This window comes from Saccopteryx bilineata, chromosome 7 (assembly GCF_036850765.1).
Source record: "Saccopteryx bilineata isolate mSacBil1 chromosome 7, mSacBil1_pri_phased_curated, whole genome shotgun sequence".
Taxonomy (NCBI): Eukaryota; Metazoa; Chordata; class Mammalia; order Chiroptera; family Emballonuridae; genus Saccopteryx; species Saccopteryx bilineata.
In genome coordinates this window covers 87,412,452-87,431,489 of record NC_089496.1, presented here as the reverse complement: position 1 = coordinate 87,431,489, position 19,038 = coordinate 87,412,452, and the positions used below count along the sequence as shown (strand labels likewise).

Here is a 19,038-nt window from a genome sequence, read left to right as displayed (position 1 = left end):
AAAATTCTGGCTCTGTTTCAATTTTTCCCATTTCTTTTGTGCCCGCATGTTTCAGAGCCCCTCTCGTGTCCCCAGCTGAGGAGCCCCTGGCTTGCTGCCCAGTGCCCCTGCTCAGTCCTGCAGCGGGGAGCTGCGTGTCTGTTTCACAGCATTTGTCTGGGAGCTCGTCTCCGGTGGGGGTGGCCTTTGCTGAAGGAGTCGGTCATGCCCTGGGCCGCGGAAGCGGTGGCCTTTGCCAAGCTCTGGGTTCCAGAAGGCCAGCTGTCCCAGTCTCTGAGCCCAGACTTGCCCGCTGTGCTCCTGGGCGCTGCAGCAGAGCGCGGTGCCGCGGCTTCTCTGCTGTTCCGTTACTGCCCACAGCCCGGGCAGACCCAGTTCTGCACCTGCCAGGGGACAGCTTTCCTAGATGAGTTGAGGGACAAATGGCCCTTTCCTAGATTCTGACTTTGTACGGGGAGCTCAGTCTGTCCTCATCGGCTCCTGCCCCTGACCGGGTCCTACAACCCCAATCTGTGCCCAGTGGTCTCGTGGCTTCTCCCAATCACCGAGTACCACCCTCTCTTCACCTTATATCTTTGCTATTGGCACCGGATCATCCTTTTTAGCTTTGAGGTTAGTTGTGTGTGTGTTTTTCTTAAGTTCTTGAAATTCGGAATTTCTGTATTTGGAGAACAGAAGGGTATCCTAAGATCTCATCCATCTTCCATGTTGACTGAGGTTTCCTTCTACCCTTCAAGGCAACAATGCTGTGAATTTTGGTTTTCTTTGACTTTGTCCTGTCCATTATGGTAACCACCAGCTATATGTAGGTAACGAAAACGTTTCAGTTAAAATGAAATAAAAATAAAAAATTAAGTTCCTCACCTGACCTGTGGTGGTGCAGTGGATCAAGTGTCGGCCTGGAATGCTGAGGTCGCCGGTTCGAAACCTGACCTTACCTGGTTAAGGCACGTATGGGAATTGATGTTTCCTGCTCCTCCCCTCCTTCTCTTCTCTCTCTCACTCTCTCTCTCTCTCCCCCCCCCCTCTAAAAATGAATAAATAAAATCTTAAAATAAAAAAAGAATAAAAAACCCCACAACCAAATTCCTCTGTCTTACTAGCCATATTTCAAGTGTTCCATAGCCACATGTGGCTAGGGGGGCCACCTTGTGGGAAGGGACAGATGTAGACCAGCCCCATTGCTGCAGGAAGTTCTGTGGGACAGTGGCCCTCCAAGCAGTTTCCCATTGCCTAACTCGTTTTTCCTCCCTCACACAGGTCTACTTTGCTGTCTATACCTTCAAAGCGCGGAACCCAAATGAGCTGAGTGTGTCAGCCAATCAGAGACTGAAGATCCTGGACTTTAAAGATGTTACAGGAAACACAGAATGGTGGTTAGCCGAAGTTAATGGGAGGAAGGGCTATGTTCCATCCAATTATATTCGCAAAGCTGAGTACACCTGAACCTGTTCTGCTGCCCACTCGACCTTGCCGCCCTCACTCCCTCTGCTGAGGGGTCTGGTGGCCCACTGGGCCCCTGCTCCAGAGACATAGGCCCTGTCCGCATCGCTTAGCCATGCCACGGGGGCACAGACACATCTTGTTCTCCTCAATTGGGTTCCCAACCTTGATTCTTACTAGAATTTCTGGAATTTGCAATGAACCCTAAGGCTTGAAAATAATTTTGTGACCATGAGAAGAGCAGCAAGCCCTGAGGTTTAGCCGGTGGAGCTGAGGGATTTCCAGTGAAGGTTGGCACGCTGTGCATGCTGGGAGCTATGCAACAGCATTAGAAGGTGTTGCCGGTGGTTGCACTGAGTTTGGATGGCCCCATGCTCCCAATCACCTAACGGAAACCGACTTGGATGAAAATTTCTCCGGAAGCCCTTTTAGATTGTGCCTTTGTCTGTAGCAAGGAGTTTGCTGAGATTGTACCAATTCTGGTGTTTTAAAGTTTCAATCTCTTGCATATATTCACACGTATGTGCCTATCCCGATTTCTAAAAGTCCTGAAAACCCTACCACATATAATCATTTTCTTGTCTCACTGCGTTTTCAGATTGGTTATGCATTCAGCTTTCTGTCTGCTTTTGAAAGTGTTTAGTGTCTTTATTTTCCTTCAACCTTTATCTAAAGGTTGTCGTTTCTTTTAGGTGTAGTCATTTATACCTTCTGACTGTCAACTCTGCTTCATACAGTCTGTGTGTGTAATCTCTCCGGCCTGCTTTTCTGCAGCCCAATAACTAGTAGGTTTTCCTGGAAGAACAGGTTCAGAGCTTGGTCACTGCATCGGAAGGGCTCGCTCTGCAGTGAATGCGGGCCAGTCCAGCTGGTGAAAGACTGGGTACCATTCTCCATCCGAGCTCACGACTGTCCACAGACACAAAAAACTAACACGTGTCTTATTTGAATTAGGATAAGCAGTCCCAAAAGTAGCTTATCCTAGACTGGGAAATAAGCATTTCCTCTTTTACCTCTAACCTCCAAGCTTCAGAGACCACAGTCTCTGATTGTACCTGTAAAGTGCCTGATTGTACCTTTCTCCGGCCTCAGGAAGACATTTGCTAATCCTCACACTAAGACTCTCCCCCTGAAGATTTTATCTGAGTAGGGCTCTTACTTAAGCTCTGCCCCAGATACAAAGCCTACCTTGGAACAGGAAACTATGAATTTTGTCTTAAGGGAATTAATAGCCTTACAGCCCCTGCTCTTCCAAGCACACCTTCAGCCTAAAGATCCTTATGAATTGGGAGATAGCTGTGGACTCCAAGCCCCTGTGTGCAGGCAGGTCAGTCAGAAGGCAGCAATGTGAGCCTCTTGTGAATAGTGTTTATATTTAGAGGTGTTTCTATTGAAGTAGTAATTTTATAAATAAAAGCATTTCTAAGGGCTGTGAGTGTGTTTTCTTTTTTTTTTTTTTATTTTTTTTTAAATTTTATTTTTTTATTTATTCATTTTAGAAAGGAGAGAGAGAAGAGAGAGAGAGAGACAGAGAGAGAGAAGGGGGGGAGGAGCAGGAAGCATCAACTCCCACATGTGCCTTGACCAGGCAAGCCCAGGGTTTCGAACCAGCGACCTCAGCATTTCCAGGTCGACGCTTTATCCACTGCGCCACCACAGGTCAGGCAGAGTGTGTTTTCTTAACTTCCGTCTATGTTTAACTCATCCATCCTCTCCGGTTTCCAAGGGTACCTTCCTGGTAGTTAAATGATGCCCAAATTCCAGATGGGAGTGGTGAACTGAAGAAATTCAGGTCAAAAATTCATTTGTCAAATATAATATCAATGGGATTACTGTATACTCAAGATGTCTATACTATAGGCAATTGCTTTTTTTTTATTTTATACTCTTAAAATCCTGGCAGAACAGAAGAGCTGAATTCTCTAAGCTGGAATTCCTAAAAGGTTAGTATTTCCTGATATCTGAACTATGGAAACGAGTGCACGCAGGCGTCCCCAAACTGCGGGCCGCATGTGGCCCCCTGAGGCCATTTATCCGGCACTCCCGGAAGGGGCACCTCTTTCATTGGTGGTCAGTGAGAGGAGCACTGTATGTGGCGGCCCTCCAACGGTCTGAGGGACAGTGAACTGGCCCCCTATGTAAAAAGTTTGGGGACATCTGCGAGGTTAGACGGGCCGTATGGCAGTAGCTCCGGCACGATTGGGAGTGGGAGAGGCCGTGGAGCAGGGGTGCTGGCAGAGGCGGGGTTGAGGGCAACGCACGGTGACAGGCAATCACATGATATTGATAAGGGACAGAACTAATGGCTGAATAGGTAGAGTGGGAAAGAAACTTATAGGTCAGCTCTTTCACTTTATGGATTAGGAAAATGGGGTCCATCGACATTGTGACTTGCTCGCATCACACTGATGAACCCTGAATTTAAACTCGGGCCTCAGGCCCTCAAGCTGAGTTTTTACACCTTATTCTAGAGCCAGACTATCATGACTTAAGACACTTAAGAGCTTTGTGACCTTGGCAACTTACCTAACCATGCTTCTGTTTCCTCATCTACAGTAGAGATAGTGATACTATCCACCTGTGGAGTTAGGATGGAATGAGTTAGCTCATGGAGAGTGCTAGAACATAGCCTGACGCACAGTAAACAGTGTATTGGAGAGCCTTGTGGTCCAAGCAAGGAATTTAGATTTAATGAATCTGGTAGTAAACTAGGTTCTTCAGTGGCTTGCCTGTGTTAGGAAAGCTAAGGTAACAGGATAGTTTATAGGGAGGAAGATCAAAGGCAAGAAAATCTAATTACTGGAGAATGATTTGGGCAAAAGATAGCTAAGAATGAATGGAAAAGAGCATCCTGCGAAGCATATGAAATTGAAGAAATTGGCTCGCTGGCAAAAGCGAGGTCACTGGGATGCGGGCACGTGTACAAAACGATGGATTTTGTTTTAAAACGCCAGGTGTTCATTTGCTCCTCGGGTGTGGGCTTCAGATCAGCAGTATCCATCAGGTAGCCTGGGCGCTGGGTGGGAACGCAGGCCCCACCCACCTCACTAGGTCCTCAGGGGGTTGTATGTCATTAAAGTGTGAGAAGCGTCTGGGCAATGTTTTTAATGGCACTTTCTACTGCCAGAAAAGTCGGAGTTACAAAAACTAAGGAAGGAAAAGGGTGTCAGATGTTTCAGACACAACAGGAGGAAGTGTTACTGAAGCAAATTTCCAAATCCGGTTTGCTGGCTTGCTTCCTCTCCTGAGTTTTCTCCCCTTCCTGTCTGGGAGCGGCTTCAGTGTGCTCTAATCCCAGAGTCCCGGGAACGGGTGGGGCTCGGGGAAATCTAACCGTCATCTGTAAAGTGGAGATTTCTGGCCTCTCGGGATTATTGCAGACGATGTCTGCAAATTTTTGTGCACTCTGAGCTCTAGAAGTACAAGGTTTTAATAAGGATTGAATTTTGTGTCACCCTGTTTTAATTGTGAAGCTGAGACTGTTTGAGTGGGTTTTGTTTCAGGGTCAGGAATGTAAACAGGCCCTGAAAGAACACCACTGTGCTCTGAACTCTGTTTCACTTGCAGAACCTTAGGCTTGAGGACTGAGAAACCGGCCGATTTACAGACAGCATTCTAAACCCCTGGTCACCGAACGCTACTCACAGGGTTAAAGCCTCTCCTCTGTTAGTGTGTCGCGTTGACATGTTAACTGTTCACCTTTGCTAGTGCTGCACTCACTAGTGCCACAGAGCAGGGTAATGACCTCCGACCTGAGGCCTGCGTTATCTCACTGACCCCACGGACACTTCTTGCCATTATTAGTGAGGATCAATATTCATGTTTTGCACGTATCGAGAACGGAGTTTTCCCCAGCTAACTGCGGGGTTGGCCTGGCCGGCCACACAGGGCTATCCATGTCGTACCACCACTCAGAGGTGCCCCTCGAGGAGCGCGGAGTGGCCTTAGCGCCTTCCCAGGGGGAAATTCGGGTGGGTGGCGGTGGGAGGGAGCGGGCGCTGACTGGGCAGTGGCAGGGTGTTTCAGAAACATTCACTGGAGGCTGGCAGGCACCCACGGGACCCCGCCCCTGACTCCGCAGGACCGTGTCAGGACCTGTGCTCCCCCACCCCCCGGCCGGGCGGCGCATCCCAGGACCCCAGGAGGAGTAGAGCTCCAAGCCTTTCCCACAGCAGCACCTCCTCAGCTCCAAGATCAGGGAAGCTGACAATGAGAGACTCCCGACCTGTCCCAGCCTCCTCTGATCATAGGAGTCACCATGACTCACTTTAACCAGGGACAGCCTTTCAGGTAAGATCGAAAAAAGATTTACCTCCAAATATGACCTGGCCGAATAAGATCTTTGCTATTTGAGAGAAGGGCGACAGATATGAGATAAGCATCGGAACGCACTTTTGGCTGGGCTTACTGATGGCGGGATCCTCTACAGATTCAGAAATTACCACAAATTCGTGGCCTAAAATGGCTTGATAATCTCTCCATCACCATACCCTTAATCACATCAGCGAAGTCCTTTTGCCATGTAGGGTAAATCCTCATAGGTTTTGAGGATTAGGACATAGACATCTTTGGGGACCATTTTATCCACCACAGGAATAAAGTCACAACATTTTTTAGGCCAATGTCTTTTTGAGAACAGAAACGACCAACCCCAGACTATTATACCAGTGTTTCCGGAACAGAGGTCAGTGAACCTCTTCTGTAAAAGGCCAGACAGCACGTGTTTTGGTCCTTGCTGTCCATTCAGCCTGTCACCACCCCTTAACTCCTCCACTGTAACACAGAAGCGGGCGTAGATAATACAGAAACGACTGATCATGGCTCTGTTCCCAAAAAAACTTTATTTACAAAAACAAGACAGATGTGGTTCTTGAGCCACACACCTACTTTAGATCCACCTAATACAAAAGGATTCTGGTCAGCCATTAACACTGAAGTCAAGTGTGCAGAAATTAAACCTTTCGAAGAAGAATGAAAAGCCTGCCAAAGTGTAATTGCTTTACAGATAAATGTAAATAAAAGTAAATGGGTAACTGGCTAACTAATAAATGTATCAGGCATATATTTATAGGACTAGGAGGTGTCTTTATGATGTAAACCCTGACAAACCAGGTCACCATTTAGCAGCACATGGGTGCTCAGTAATAAAGAAGCCAGCCGGCAAGGGTGTTAGCACCACGTATGGGGAGAGACTTCTGTGTCCAGAGGTACAACCAGTGGACAACTTGACAATCTCTACAGATGGATACCAACAGAGTTCTTGCCCAGAGAGAACAAGTAGCTATGGGCTTAAGCAGCAAGCAGCAGGTGAATATACCACAGACTGCTGCTTCAACAGAGCCCAGCATTCCCAGTGGACACCCAAGAGCAGAATAACCAAATGGCTGTCATGGCAACTATCCAAGAGGTTACCAATATGGTGACCAAGACCTTGATTATTAGAAATGAAGGGAGCTCTGGGTCCTGGCTGGGTATCTCAGTGGATAAAGCATCATCCTGGTGCACTGAGGTCTTGTGTTTGATTCCTGGGGCTCAGGGCACGTATGAGAAGCAACCACTGAGTGCAAAACTCAATGGAATACCCAGGTGGAATAGTGAGTTGATACTTCTCTCTCTCTCTCCCTCTCTCAAATCAATGATAAAATAAAACTAGTAAGAACCAAAATAGTCTTGTCATTTTTCTTTTCTTCCTGTAACTCTTATTTTTATGCTTAATTTTACCTAGAGGAAATACTGCCTTACATCCATCCACTTCTCTTTCTTTTTTCTACTTCTTCCCTAACTAGTTGCTTTCTCACTGTAACAGTTACCGTAAATTATACAGCATAACCAATAAAAAAGGGATATTATGAAAATGGAGTGCTTCTAATTCTTTTATGCATTTTTACAATCTTTTTTACATGTATCTTAGAACAGTGTGAAGCCTTTTAGAAACAGTTTAGTGTCTCATCTGTGTAGAAGATTAAATTCATGCTTATAGTTGAACATGATCTTTGCTAACTAAATCTAAACTGTAAAAGTTTTAAAGACCTCGATGTTAATGTTTGTACCATAGTGTTTGCTGATTGTAAATAAAGATGTGATCAGTATACATTTGTGTTTAAACATATTCTCATCCCATTACCTAAATGAAACAAATTTCTTCAGAAGGTATTTCCAAAGGCACTTTTACAAAACTCACCTGCAAAAAATTGAGGTCTGATTGGTATTTATTCTTCCTGTTTGTATTGATGTGTCAGTGTGGAGTTACTTTGTTTTATTCAACTTTGTTGCTGCAATCTTGGCTTACATTTTTCCCAGTGAACTTTTTAAAGATTTTTTGAACATTCAGAAATATGTATGTACTTGCTATATTCTAGCCACTGGAGATAGAAAAAAAATATAGTAAGAAATGATTCTTATTTTCAGGATGCTCACAGCTTAGTGAGGGACACCCAAGCAGAGAGAATTATCCGACAATGTAATAAATGCAATAAGAGCAAGTTAGCTGGGGCATATTTTTTAGTTATAAACAACAGTTCCCAACTCTGCTGAACTTAAGCAGAAAGGAAGTTCTCAAATGATAGTAGGCATCTCACTAATGCTAGGAGAGTGAGAAAGCCAGATTTGAGTGTTTAAAGCCAGCAGTGATGCTCAGCGTCATATTGAGTGTCACGGGACCTGGCTGCTAGAACCACCACCACTGCCACCCCTGGACAATAGATGTGACTGTCAAGACTGCCATCGCCTTTCCCGTAACGGATTTCCCTGCCTCTGTGTTCCCAGCACCTGAATCAAAATCTGGCACTGGCACATCTGATTAATGGAACCTAGTCACATGGCTGCCCCCCTGGGCTCCCACCAATGATCTTAAATTAGGAAAGTCCCCAAATGGAGAACTGAGGTTCAGATGCCGAGCTACTCAAAAGATTGCAAATCCACTACAGCACTGAAGCTAGCTTGGGGCATAAGAGGAGAGGGAGTCTCAGGAGATGACCTCCTAGCTGAGTTTTAATGAATTGGAGATAGCCAGAGCACAGAGTATTCCAGCAGACAGGATAGATAAGCAAAGCGCTAGAATCAAAAGGTAACAGTGTGTGTGTGTGTGCGCGCGCGTGTGTGAACCTAAAAGCATTTTAATGTTGCTGGAGCTTAATGTGAGATACAGGAGTTAGAAGCAATGAGATTAGGTTGGATGTCAGGGAGCTTTATTAAAACCATACTAAGGAATTTTACCTTTACTCTGGATTGCCACTGAAGGAGGGGGTTCAAGCAGAAGAGTTACTGGTCAGTTCTGCATATTTGAACCCTGGGATCTCCGGGTGGATGGATTTGAGAAAAGCAATACAGGAAGTAGGGATACTGGTACCATCAGTGCAGGTTAGATGTGATGAGAACCTGAATGATGGCAGAAGTGATGGGGGCAGAGAAACAAAACTGGAAGGGCCCAATGACTGATGTGGTTGGAAAAGGGAAGGTTAAGAGCAGTGGGAAGAAACACTGCTGTGAAGGAGGGGTCAACAAGGCAACACGGCTGTCTCCAACTTGACCTAGGTCAAGGGTAGGAATCGCCCGCGGAAATGTGTAAACCACAGGCTGGCTCTTGCATAGAATTGTGGTCTAAAGTCACACTAACTATAGAGTTTGAGACTCCTTAGAGGAGAATTATTTTTATTTTTATTTATTTATTCATTTTAGAGGAAAGAGAGAGAGAGAGAGAGAGAGAGAGAGAGAGAGAGAGAAAGGAGGGAGGAGCAGGAAGCATCAACTCCCATATGTGCCTTGACCAGGCAAGCCCAGGGTTTTGAACTGGTGACCTCAGCATTCCAGGTCGACGCTTTATCCACTGCGCCACCACAGGTCAGGCTTCTTAGAGGAGAATTTAATTCAAAAAAGTTCTGGGAAATGTCCCCAAGTGACAGGCAGGCACTTTCACAGTTCTTAGCACAGCTCAGGTTCAACTGAGGCCTCAAGAGTGTTTATGGACAAAATGCTAAGGAGAGTGAGCAGCTCGCTGTAAAACTTCAGAAGGCACACAAGGAGATAAAGCACCATGAAAGACAACCAGTGGAAACCCCTCTGAAACCTAAACAGTAACCAGAGAAATAGAAATTAAAACCTCATTGAGATATCAATTCATACTCATTGGATTGACAAGATGTTTTAAAATTGGCATTGCTAATATATGCATGTGCACAGGTGCATAGCCCCCATTCCTGCATTATACTCGAAGGAAGTCTTGCACATGTAGCTCAGAAATGATATACTAGAATGTTCATAACAGTATTGTTCATCATTGGGAAAAAACCCTAGAAGTAACCCTACTGCTGACCAACATTAAAATAGAAAAACTGACGTGTTCACACACTGCTATACTTCAGAGCAGTGCCAATGAACTAACCCCTCGATAGGCATCAACATGGATAAATCTCAAAAGTAATACTGAACAAAAGTCATAGAAGAATGCTTGCAGTATGAGTCAGGCCATTTGCATAAGTTTCTTAAAAGATACACATTGTTTAAAGACACATGCAAAGTGGTAAAACTAAAATGGAAAGCAAGGGGATAATTATCACAAAATTCAGGAGAGTGGTTACCTCCGGGGGGTGAGCAGCAAGCTAGCAGAGAGGTAGGATCCATGTGGGAGCATCAGGGAGTTCTAATGTAGCTGATAATATTCATTGCCTAACTTCGTAGAGGGCACATGAGTGTTCATGTACAATCCTTCTACACACACTTCTCTATGTATGATACAGTTCCCAAAAACAAAATTAAAAAAGGAATGATTTTTCTAGTCCTTTTCTGAGCCATGGGACCGTCTCTCAGAGGGTGGTGCTGTTCACATTTTCAATGCCAGCTTCTTTGGCCATAAAATAAAACGGGCCAGGTTTCTCCAGCAGTTCCTCAGGGCTGCCATACTCGACGATCTTCCCATTGTCTAGGACCATTACTCTGAAACAAAGGAGAAGGAAGTGCAGGTCTTAGACAGCAGCATGTCAAATCTTGGCATTTGTAAGAATAGCCAGCACTACGTGGTGGTACATGCATTCCTACAAGGCTACAAAAACCATATGTAATGTTGAACAAAAGAATCAAGAAATAGAGGAATACATGCAGTATGAACCAATTTACATAAGCTTTTTTTTTTTAAAGATACACATGATTTAAGGGAGCCTATCCTACCCAGTTTCTGAGATCACTGACATTACCCCATTTCAAATGCCATCCGTCAGAGGAACTGAAGGCAGTTTACAGGGGTAGCAGCCGAGATCTTTGGTTGGGAAGCTCTGTAGCCAGCGTCTGCTTTCCTCGTTTAAGCCTCCACCTCCCTATATGCAGTTATAATGCTCCACAGCTTTCCATTGTTCCCTCTCTAGGCAGTTCCCTTAACCCTGTTGGCTTTCATTAGCTTGATATGTAATATTGGGCAAATTACTTGAAATCTCTCGGCCTCCGTTTCCTCATCAGTAAAATGATGGCGGTTATCTCCTGTGCTGTAAGAGAGCTCACCGCTGTTTCTATTACTGTTGACAAAGGTTAAGCGGGGTCTGTCAAGCTCTTGCCCCCTACTCACTTGTCGCTGTCGATGATGGTGTGCAGCCTGTGGGCAATGGTGAGTGTCGTGCAATGGGAGAACTCCTTTTGGATGGTTATCTGGATGAGGTGATCTGTCTCAAGATCTACTGCAGCCGTGGCCTCATCCATGACCAGAATCTTGGATTTCCGAAGCAGAGCCCTGGCCAGGCACAGCAGCTGCCTCTGCCCGACGCTGCAGCCAATGGAAGAAACCAAGCATTAGCCCCCAAGAACCAAGGAATAGCCTGGGAAGGGATGTGGGCCGATCAGATCAGACATTGAAAACCCACACTCCTAACTCCGCCCAGAATGCCTTCGCCTCGTCCCCTCCCTGTTCCTTGTTGTCATGGGCAATGTTTGCCAAACTTCATTAGAAGGCCCACCACAAGCACTTCATTAACGAATTTATTTATTTATTTATTTATTTATTTATTTATTTATTTATTTGTTGTATTTTTCCGAAGTTGGAAACGGGGAGGCAGTCAGACAGACTCCTGCATGCGCCGGACCGGGATCCACCCGGCACGCCCACCAGGGGCGATGTTCTGTCCATCTGGGGCGTCACTCTGCACAATCAGAGCCATTCTAGTGCCTAAGGCAGAGGCCATGGAGCCATCCTCAGCGCCCAGGCAAACTTTGCTCCAATGGAGCCTTGGCTGCGGGAGGGGAAGAGAGAGATAGAGACGAAGGAGAGGGGGAAGGGTGGAGAAGCAGATGGGTGCTTCTCCTGTGTGCCCTGGCCGGGAATCGAACCTGGGACTCCCGCACGCCAGGCCGATGCTCTACCACTGAGCCAACCGGCCAGGGCCAACAAATTTATTTATTTTAATTTTGTATTTTTTGTATTTTTCTGAAGCTGGAAACGGGGAGAGACAGTCAGACAGACTCCCACATGTGCCCAACCGGGATCCACCCGGCACGCCCACCAGGGGCGACGCTTTGCCCACCAGGGGTCGATGCTCTGCCCCTCCAGGGCATCGCTCTGCCGTGACCAGAGCCACTCTAGCACCTGGGGCAGAGGCCAAGGAGCCATCCCCAGTGCCCAGGCCATCTTTGCTCCAATGGAGCCTTGGCTGCGGGAGGGGAAGAGAGAGACAGAGAGGGAAAGCGCGGCGGAGGGGTGGAGAAGCAAATGGGTGCTTCTCCTATGTGCCCTGGCCGAGGATTGAACCCGGGTCCCCCCACGCCAGGCCGACGGTCTACCGCTGAGCCAACCGGCCAGGGCCAACAAATTTATTTTTTATTGATTGATTTTAGAGAGACAGAGAGAGGAAGGGAGAGAGAAGAAAAGGGAGCCAAGCATTCATTTGTTGTTCCACTTAGCTGTGTATTCATTGGTTGCTTCCTGTACGTGCCCTGACCGGGGATTGAACCTGCAACCCTGGCATGTCGGGACAACACTCTAATTGACTGAGCTAACCAACCAGGGCCCACAAGTACTTATTGTAAAATTTCATATTTGTGGGCCCCACACTACTCAATCAGAATGGGGAGGAGCCAAGGAATGTTTATTTTTAATAAGCAGCCCAGTGGTTTTCATGTTTAAACAAGTTTGGAAAACACTAGCCCAGGAATAGTGCTTTGTATCTGGCTACAGTGATAACCCAGAACACCAACAATTGCAAAATAAGATGGATGCCCCAAGTTCATTTCAGCTGTGTTTGACCTGATACCATTAAGATAAGGTGACATGGCACCAGAATGCCTCAGTGGCATTTCTTAGCAGCCTTCGCAAATCCATTCATTATTTTAATGTGTAATGCTAGTCTCAAGGCCAATTATTCGTTCAAGGCCTTCTGCCTTGATTAGAGACGTAGCTCTCTAATGAACACGATGTCTTGGTGTGAGATGCAATGTAAGTGAAACTTGAATATGCCCGTGAAATGCAAATCACTTTAATTTGTGAAAAGCCGGTAATGAAGGCTGGACCTCTCGCTTACATAAAGAAGCTTTGGGAAATGATGTGGAGGAAATATTCAGTAGGTCGCTAATTGTTCTTTCCTGCTGTGGCCATTAGGGAACATATTAAACAGAGGGTGGCTAGACTAAAAGTTCTGCAGTTCTCTGGGAGAAAATTTGTGTAGGAGATGAGAAGTCACCCAAGATGAACTTCCAGTTTTTCTCTGTACTAGAAAAGCAGAGGCAGCTAACTGCAAACCTATGTCCTTAATGTGTCCCAAACTGCTGCCTGGCTGCGGCCGGGCCCCAGTTCGGTTCTTGGCTGCTGTCTCTCCTCTCCAAGATGATTGAGCTCTGATCTCTGATCACTCATCAGAGAAATGTAAGTTTCAACACCCCCAAAGCAGGTCTAAAATCGAAGCACTGTTAATACCATTTAATTGGCTCCCAGCACGGACAGAGGAGGATGGTGAGATTTTTGTTCTTACAAACCAGAAGTATCCAGGCCCCCCTGTGACATCCTGCCAGAGGGTCCCACGTGGCCCCACACGTCTGCAACATTTACTGCATAGTGTGCACAGGCTCTGTCTTCTCCATTATGCCGTAAAGTGCTAGGAGGCCAGGGGTGTGTCTGTGTGGTTTCTCTCTGTTTCTGCAGTCCCTGCATAAATGCTCCTGTAGTAAATGCTCAATGTATATTTGTCTGCTGAATGTCTGAATGGTCTATTTCATAGGCCTGAAGGCCCACTGGTCCTGCTAGTTCCTAGCTCCATTGCTGAGGGAAAACAAACATGGCAGCCTTCCATTCCAAAGCTTCCAAGTGTTCTCTGGGGCCACACACTGAAATCACCTGAGCCCTGATTCAGTTGGTCTGGGGTGCAGTCTGAGCATTGAGATTTTTTTTAATTGATTGATTTTAAAGGCCCTGGTCGGTTGATTTTAGAAAGACAGAGAGAGAAAGGGGCGGGGGGCAGCATTCATTTATTGTTCCACTTAGTTAGTTGTGCATTCATTGGTCGCTTCCCATGTGTGCCTCGCCATGGATCAAACCTGCAACCTTGGTGTTTTGGGATGGTGCTCTAACCAACTGAGCTAACCGGCCAGGGCCAAGATTTGTGGGGTTTTTTTGTTTTTTTTTTAAGATTCCTGAGTGATTCTAGTGTGCAGCCTAGTTACAGATCAAAGTGCTTCTCAAACTGTAATATACACAAAAATCACCTGCAACTCTTACTAAAATGCAGATTCGGGTCAGGAGCCTGAGATTCTGTATTTAAACAAGTTCGCAGGTGGAGCTGCTGATGCACTGAGTTCCTGACCACCCTCCATTAATGAGCTCCACCTGCTGATGGTCCGGCCCCCCACGACACCGCTCTGAAGGCTGAACAGCAGCAAGAACTACCTCTGAGCAGTGGGCTTTGGCTGAGGGCTGACCAGGGTGTGGAGGAGAAAATGCAGTTGTCATAGGGAAAATGCCAGGCCAACCTATTAACTGACAGGTTAGAGCGTAGTGAAGGCCAGAAATGTCAACAGATATAGAAAATCTTTGCAAAGGTAACAAGAATGGTGATGCTGAGAGTCCCTCTGCCGGTTGAAGGGGTTTCAGGTACCCGGGGATTCTGAGGACACCATGACCCCGTCATCCACACGCCCTTTAGACAGTGCTGCAAGCTGGGATGGCCCCAGCCCCCACTGGGGGTCCTCGGGAACTCCCCGTCCAGTCTATGCCTCATCCCCGTGGAATCAGACTTCCTGGGGCCCGACCAGGCGGCAGGACTGTCCGTCCTGACTGCAGTGAGCTCAGAGGGAACCCCCACAGTGGCGGACCTGTGAGCTCGCTGGTGTAGTGTCTCGTGAGGGCACACGGACCAGCAAAGGTTCTCAAGAATGACCATGTACATTCACACTTACTCTCTCCTGTCTCGTTCACAGCGGGTTCATGTTACGCATTAGGAATTAGACCTGGGGAGTGACGATTCTGGGATGCCAGGCACCCTCTAGCACAAAGAGCCTCTCCCTGCCTGTGGGGGAAGTGGGTTAGGAAACTTTACCTAAGGTTGTCACCGGCCTCTGCAAGTTCGTGGTACAAACCAAGCGGCAGGTTGGCTACAAAGGATTTGAGGTGAGCCAGCTCCAGGGCCTTCCAAACCTCCTCATCTGAGTAGCTGTTGAAAGGGTCTAGATTCATTCTCAGGCTTCCAGAGAACAGGATGGGATCCTGCAAGTCAAGGGAGGAAGAGGCTAATGGGGCTGATGACAGAAAGGGACCAGCAGCACTCTGTGGCCAGAGAGAGTGGAAGGTGGTCAGCGGGCGAGCTTTTTTTTTTTTTTTTGTATTTTTCTGAAGCTGGAAACGGGGAGAGGCAGTCAGACTCCCCCATGCGCCCGACAGGGATCCACCCGGCACACCCACCAGGGGCGATGCTCTGCCCCTCCAGGGCTTCGCTCTGCCCAGACCAGAGCCACTCTAGTGCCTGGGGCAGAGGCCAAGGAGCCATCCCCAGCGCCCGGGCCATCTTTGCTCCAATGGAGCCTTGGCTGTGGGAGGGGAAGAGAGAGACAGAGAGGAAGGGGAGTGGGGGTGGAGAAGCAAATGGGCGCTTCTCCTATGTGCCCTGGCCGGGAATCGAACCCAGGTCCCCCGCACGCCAGGCCGACACTCTACCGCTGAGCCAACCGGCCAGGGCCAGCGGGCGAGCTTTTGTAAGGGTTCCCACAGCAGGCTCAGCACGGCGGCCAGCAGAGAGCTAAGCCCGATTCAGACGGGTCCTTGGTTTGTCTTTGTTTCTCTTGTTTTGTTTTTCATTCTGAGATTCATGTATGGATTTCCCAAAGTTGCCTCAGCGCCTCTTTAAAAGGTGAAATGAACACCCCACACTCCCAAATAAATCTTACGGTGTGGAGGTGGAGGGATCAGGGGTGGTACAGTCACAGCGGAAGAATTTATTACGCCTTTGAGGAGGCTGGAGAAGAGAGCGCGCTGAGCGGAGTGAGCGCCAGCCAAACCAAAACCACCCCCAGAGACGCGGCTGCAGTGAGCGGAGGAGGGATGTTCTAATGAGCGCCCACGTGCCACCAAGAGGCCTCCAGCGCAGTCCTGATTTGGTGGGGTCCGGAGAGGAAGCCAAAGGGAATCCTTTCTTGCTGATGCACTGAGCGTTGGCTTGCTGGCAGAAACCTGCAGCACACTCCCTGCCCTATCTTTTAACCACATCAAATGGGGAATATAAAGCTTAATGGTTTCAAGCTTCATCGGGAAAACTGCTAATGCTGATTGCAAAGGGTCCTGCAAACCGTGCTGGGCTGTAGAAATGCTAATCAGCTGCTTTATTTGACTTCTGTTGTGTTGCTGCCACCTACTGGCTAGATACTGGTAGTCACATAAGCATCTAACCAAAAACAACAACAAAACGCCGCAGAACTTATTTTTTTTTTAAGTTCTGGAAACAGTGTGTCTTCGGGAACTGCTCGGGTACCCTGGGTAGACTGCAGAACTGACACTGCCAATTGACTCTACACCAAGAAGGAGATGCATACGTTTCCTGCCCCAGTCTCCCGCTGAGTGTGACAGCAGGCTTTGGAGCTCACCTGGGGGATGATGGTCAGTTTCTCTCGGAGGTCGTGGAGCCCAATGGAAGCTATATCTACCCCATCGATGAGGATCTGGCCACCAGCAGCCTCGAGGATTCTGAAGAGGCTGCTCGTCAGGGATGACTTCCCAGCTCCTGTCCTGCCCACCACACCAATCTGGAAAGAGGGCCTTTGCAGGTTAGTTCGCCACACGTAATTCTTAATGGATAAGAATTTAGCCTGGGGCAGTCCAAATCACAGGCGGAAAGAGGCAGAGATTGGCCACTTCATCTCTAAGATGTTAAACTGACTTTGATTTGAGTGGGGGAAAAAAGGGTCCAAATGTCAGACAAACATTGGCGGTCCTCTGCCACCTCCTAAATTGTTGCTTGCTGAGAACTACAGTGACTTTTGGGCATGGTCACATCAACAGCTCTTATCATAATTATTATTGGAAATTATAGTTTATTTTCAAGTCCTTTTTTAGAAATGAGAAGAGAAGGAGCGGGCTTGCCATCAGCTGAGAGCCACACCCTGACCTGGACCTCAGCATCCTTACCCAAACATCAGACCCCAAGTTTTCAGAGAACAAGAACACTAAACGGGAGTGCAAGACTTTGCAAACCAGAAGGAGAACTAGGCCATTCTCTGTGTAGGGAGAACCTCCAGGCCGCTGTTCTCACCAGTTCTCTCCCCGGCCACATGCTTCTTGACTCCCTCTCTCCGTGCCCTTGGCCCTTTCAGGAAATCAACCCTGGTCAGCTCCTGGAGAAGCCAGGCGGGCAAGGAGGCAGGGAAGGGCTGAGCAGAAAGAATTACAGCCTCCGTAAGTCTGTTTGATCCCATGTGGATATCCTGCCCTCTAGTGGCCACACTGTGTCCTTACATTTCTCCAGTAGAGGCAGTGCCCTGAATCTGTCACTCTGCTTGAATGATGAAAGCCCAGAATGATGAAAGCTGCTTACCAAGTCTGTGTCCAACTGTCCTCTCATCACAAGGACTCACACCCAGGCCTCTCTTCGGCTCCACCTACCTTTTCCTGGCTCCTGATGTCACAAGTGATCCCTTTCAGTACCAGATCCAGCTCAGGCCGGTACCGTACTTGGTAGTTGTTAAACCGAATCTCCCCTTTGTTAGGCCAACCAGCCGGAGGTCTCTTATCAGTCACCCAGGGTGCCTGGCAAGGAGACAGAAGGAGAAGTGCTTTACATGTCAACTCGCTGAACAGTCCCCATGGGACTCATGTCGCAGAGCAGTAGGGGGGTAGTAGTGTCCCAGCCACCTGCAGGCACCTGAATTAAATAGACTGAACTACACTGGGATTCCAGAGGTTCCTACCTTATTCAATCAAAGAAACCCTACCCCACCCCCACGAGTCTGCTCCGCGGATCTCCAGAATGAAGCCACCCTTTCACTTGGTACATTCCAAGACCTGACTTCTCCCAAACCATTCCCTAGTCTAAGTTTCAAGAAATTAAGTCATTTGAGTTAGAACAAGGGAAACTTTTAGGAGAATATTTCTAATCCCCATGTGTAGTGGCTAGTGCAGGTGAAGATGCTCTCTCTAAGGGAGTCACACCCTTTTCTTTGTCTCTGCGTTTCTCTAATGCTCTCTCACCTCATTTTCCACGTTTATGTACTCATTTATTCGCTCAACAGCCACGATGTTGGTCTCAATTTCCGATGTCATCCTCACCAGCCAGTTAAGCGTTTGTGTGATCTACAGAAAAAGCAGAAGACTAATGATCATCTCAGGCTCAGAAACCAATGCCATGTGCCAACCACAAGGTCCATCCAGCGCCTCCTTTGCACCCAGCATTCTGTGAAGCTCTATGAGAAAAGCAAGGGAAGCATAGGCACCATGTTCACCTCCCTGTGGGAGGAAACGAGACCAGTGCAGTGAATGACGGGAGGACAACAAGTGCTCAACTCCGAGGGGCTCACATGAGAGGCAATGTGAGCTTGGGGCGGCTTGGGGCGGCAGCTGGGGTGGGAGAGCCTGGCAGTTGATGGAATGGGACCAGAACTTGGCTCTCCTGCTGGGAAGCCTAGCATTCTAGGTGGTGGGTGGTGGCCTTCTATAGAAGAAAAGATACAAGGTAGGAAAAGGCCTTCCAAAATGCTGCCTCTTCTCTCTGCTCTCAATGAACAGCAGCTCGACTGAGAACCCAGCCCTCAAGGTGAGACACCCACATGGATCCTTGTCCTCCTTGCCCGAGTAAATGCCAGTTGCCTTCCTGCCATTTCAAAGATGCAACTAACCACCAGTGATGGGATTGTCATGATCGGAGCCAGTTTCAGGTCTGGGGAATCTGTGGATCAGTCAGATGCAGGCTTCTCAGACAGAGACTCACTCACACCAGGGAGTTTTTGTTGAGTGAATGGTGGTTGGAGAGAGGGAGAATGCTGGGTTGTGGGGACCAAGAGTAACCACACAGTGTAGGCTGAACCACATGAGATGGTTGATAATGTTTTCGTTTGGGTTCAGTAGAATAGTTCTCTAATTCTTTGCCCCATCTCCCTTAGGTTAATAAGCCTAGAAATGGACGGAGGAAGCAGCAGCAGCACCAGGAG

The 19,038-nt window shown here is 47.7% G+C and overlaps 2 protein-coding genes across 3 annotated transcripts in view; one reads left to right on the top strand and one right to left on the bottom strand.

Annotated features, from left to right (window-relative positions):
* The window catches only part of DNMBP (dynamin binding protein), a 118,962-nt gene extending 116,092 nt beyond the window's left edge, over positions 1-2,870 (top strand). For both annotated transcript variants that reach the window (XM_066240517.1, XM_066240518.1), the window contains one exon: positions 1,261-2,870. In XM_066240517.1, coding sequence (XP_066096614.1) covers positions 1,261-1,446 — 186 coding nt within the window. In that variant the 3' untranslated portion in view covers positions 1,447-2,870. The remainder of the gene's footprint in view (positions 1-1,260) is intronic.
* A 3,402-nt stretch (positions 2,871-6,272) lies between these two features.
* ABCC2 (ATP binding cassette subfamily C member 2) overlaps positions 6,273-19,038 on the bottom strand; it is an 85,124-nt gene continuing 72,358 nt past the window's right edge. The window contains exons 27-32 of the mRNA XM_066238676.1: positions 18,083-18,184; positions 17,498-17,641; positions 16,483-16,641; positions 14,946-15,112; positions 10,997-11,191; positions 6,273-10,374 (exon numbers count right to left, since the gene is read on the bottom strand). Of these exons, the coding sequence (XP_066094773.1) occupies positions 10,245-10,374; positions 10,997-11,191; positions 14,946-15,112; positions 16,483-16,641; positions 17,498-17,641; positions 18,083-18,184 (897 nt within the window). The 3' untranslated portion in view covers positions 6,273-10,244. The remainder of the gene's footprint in view (positions 10,375-10,996; positions 11,192-14,945; positions 15,113-16,482; positions 16,642-17,497; positions 17,642-18,082; positions 18,185-19,038) is intronic.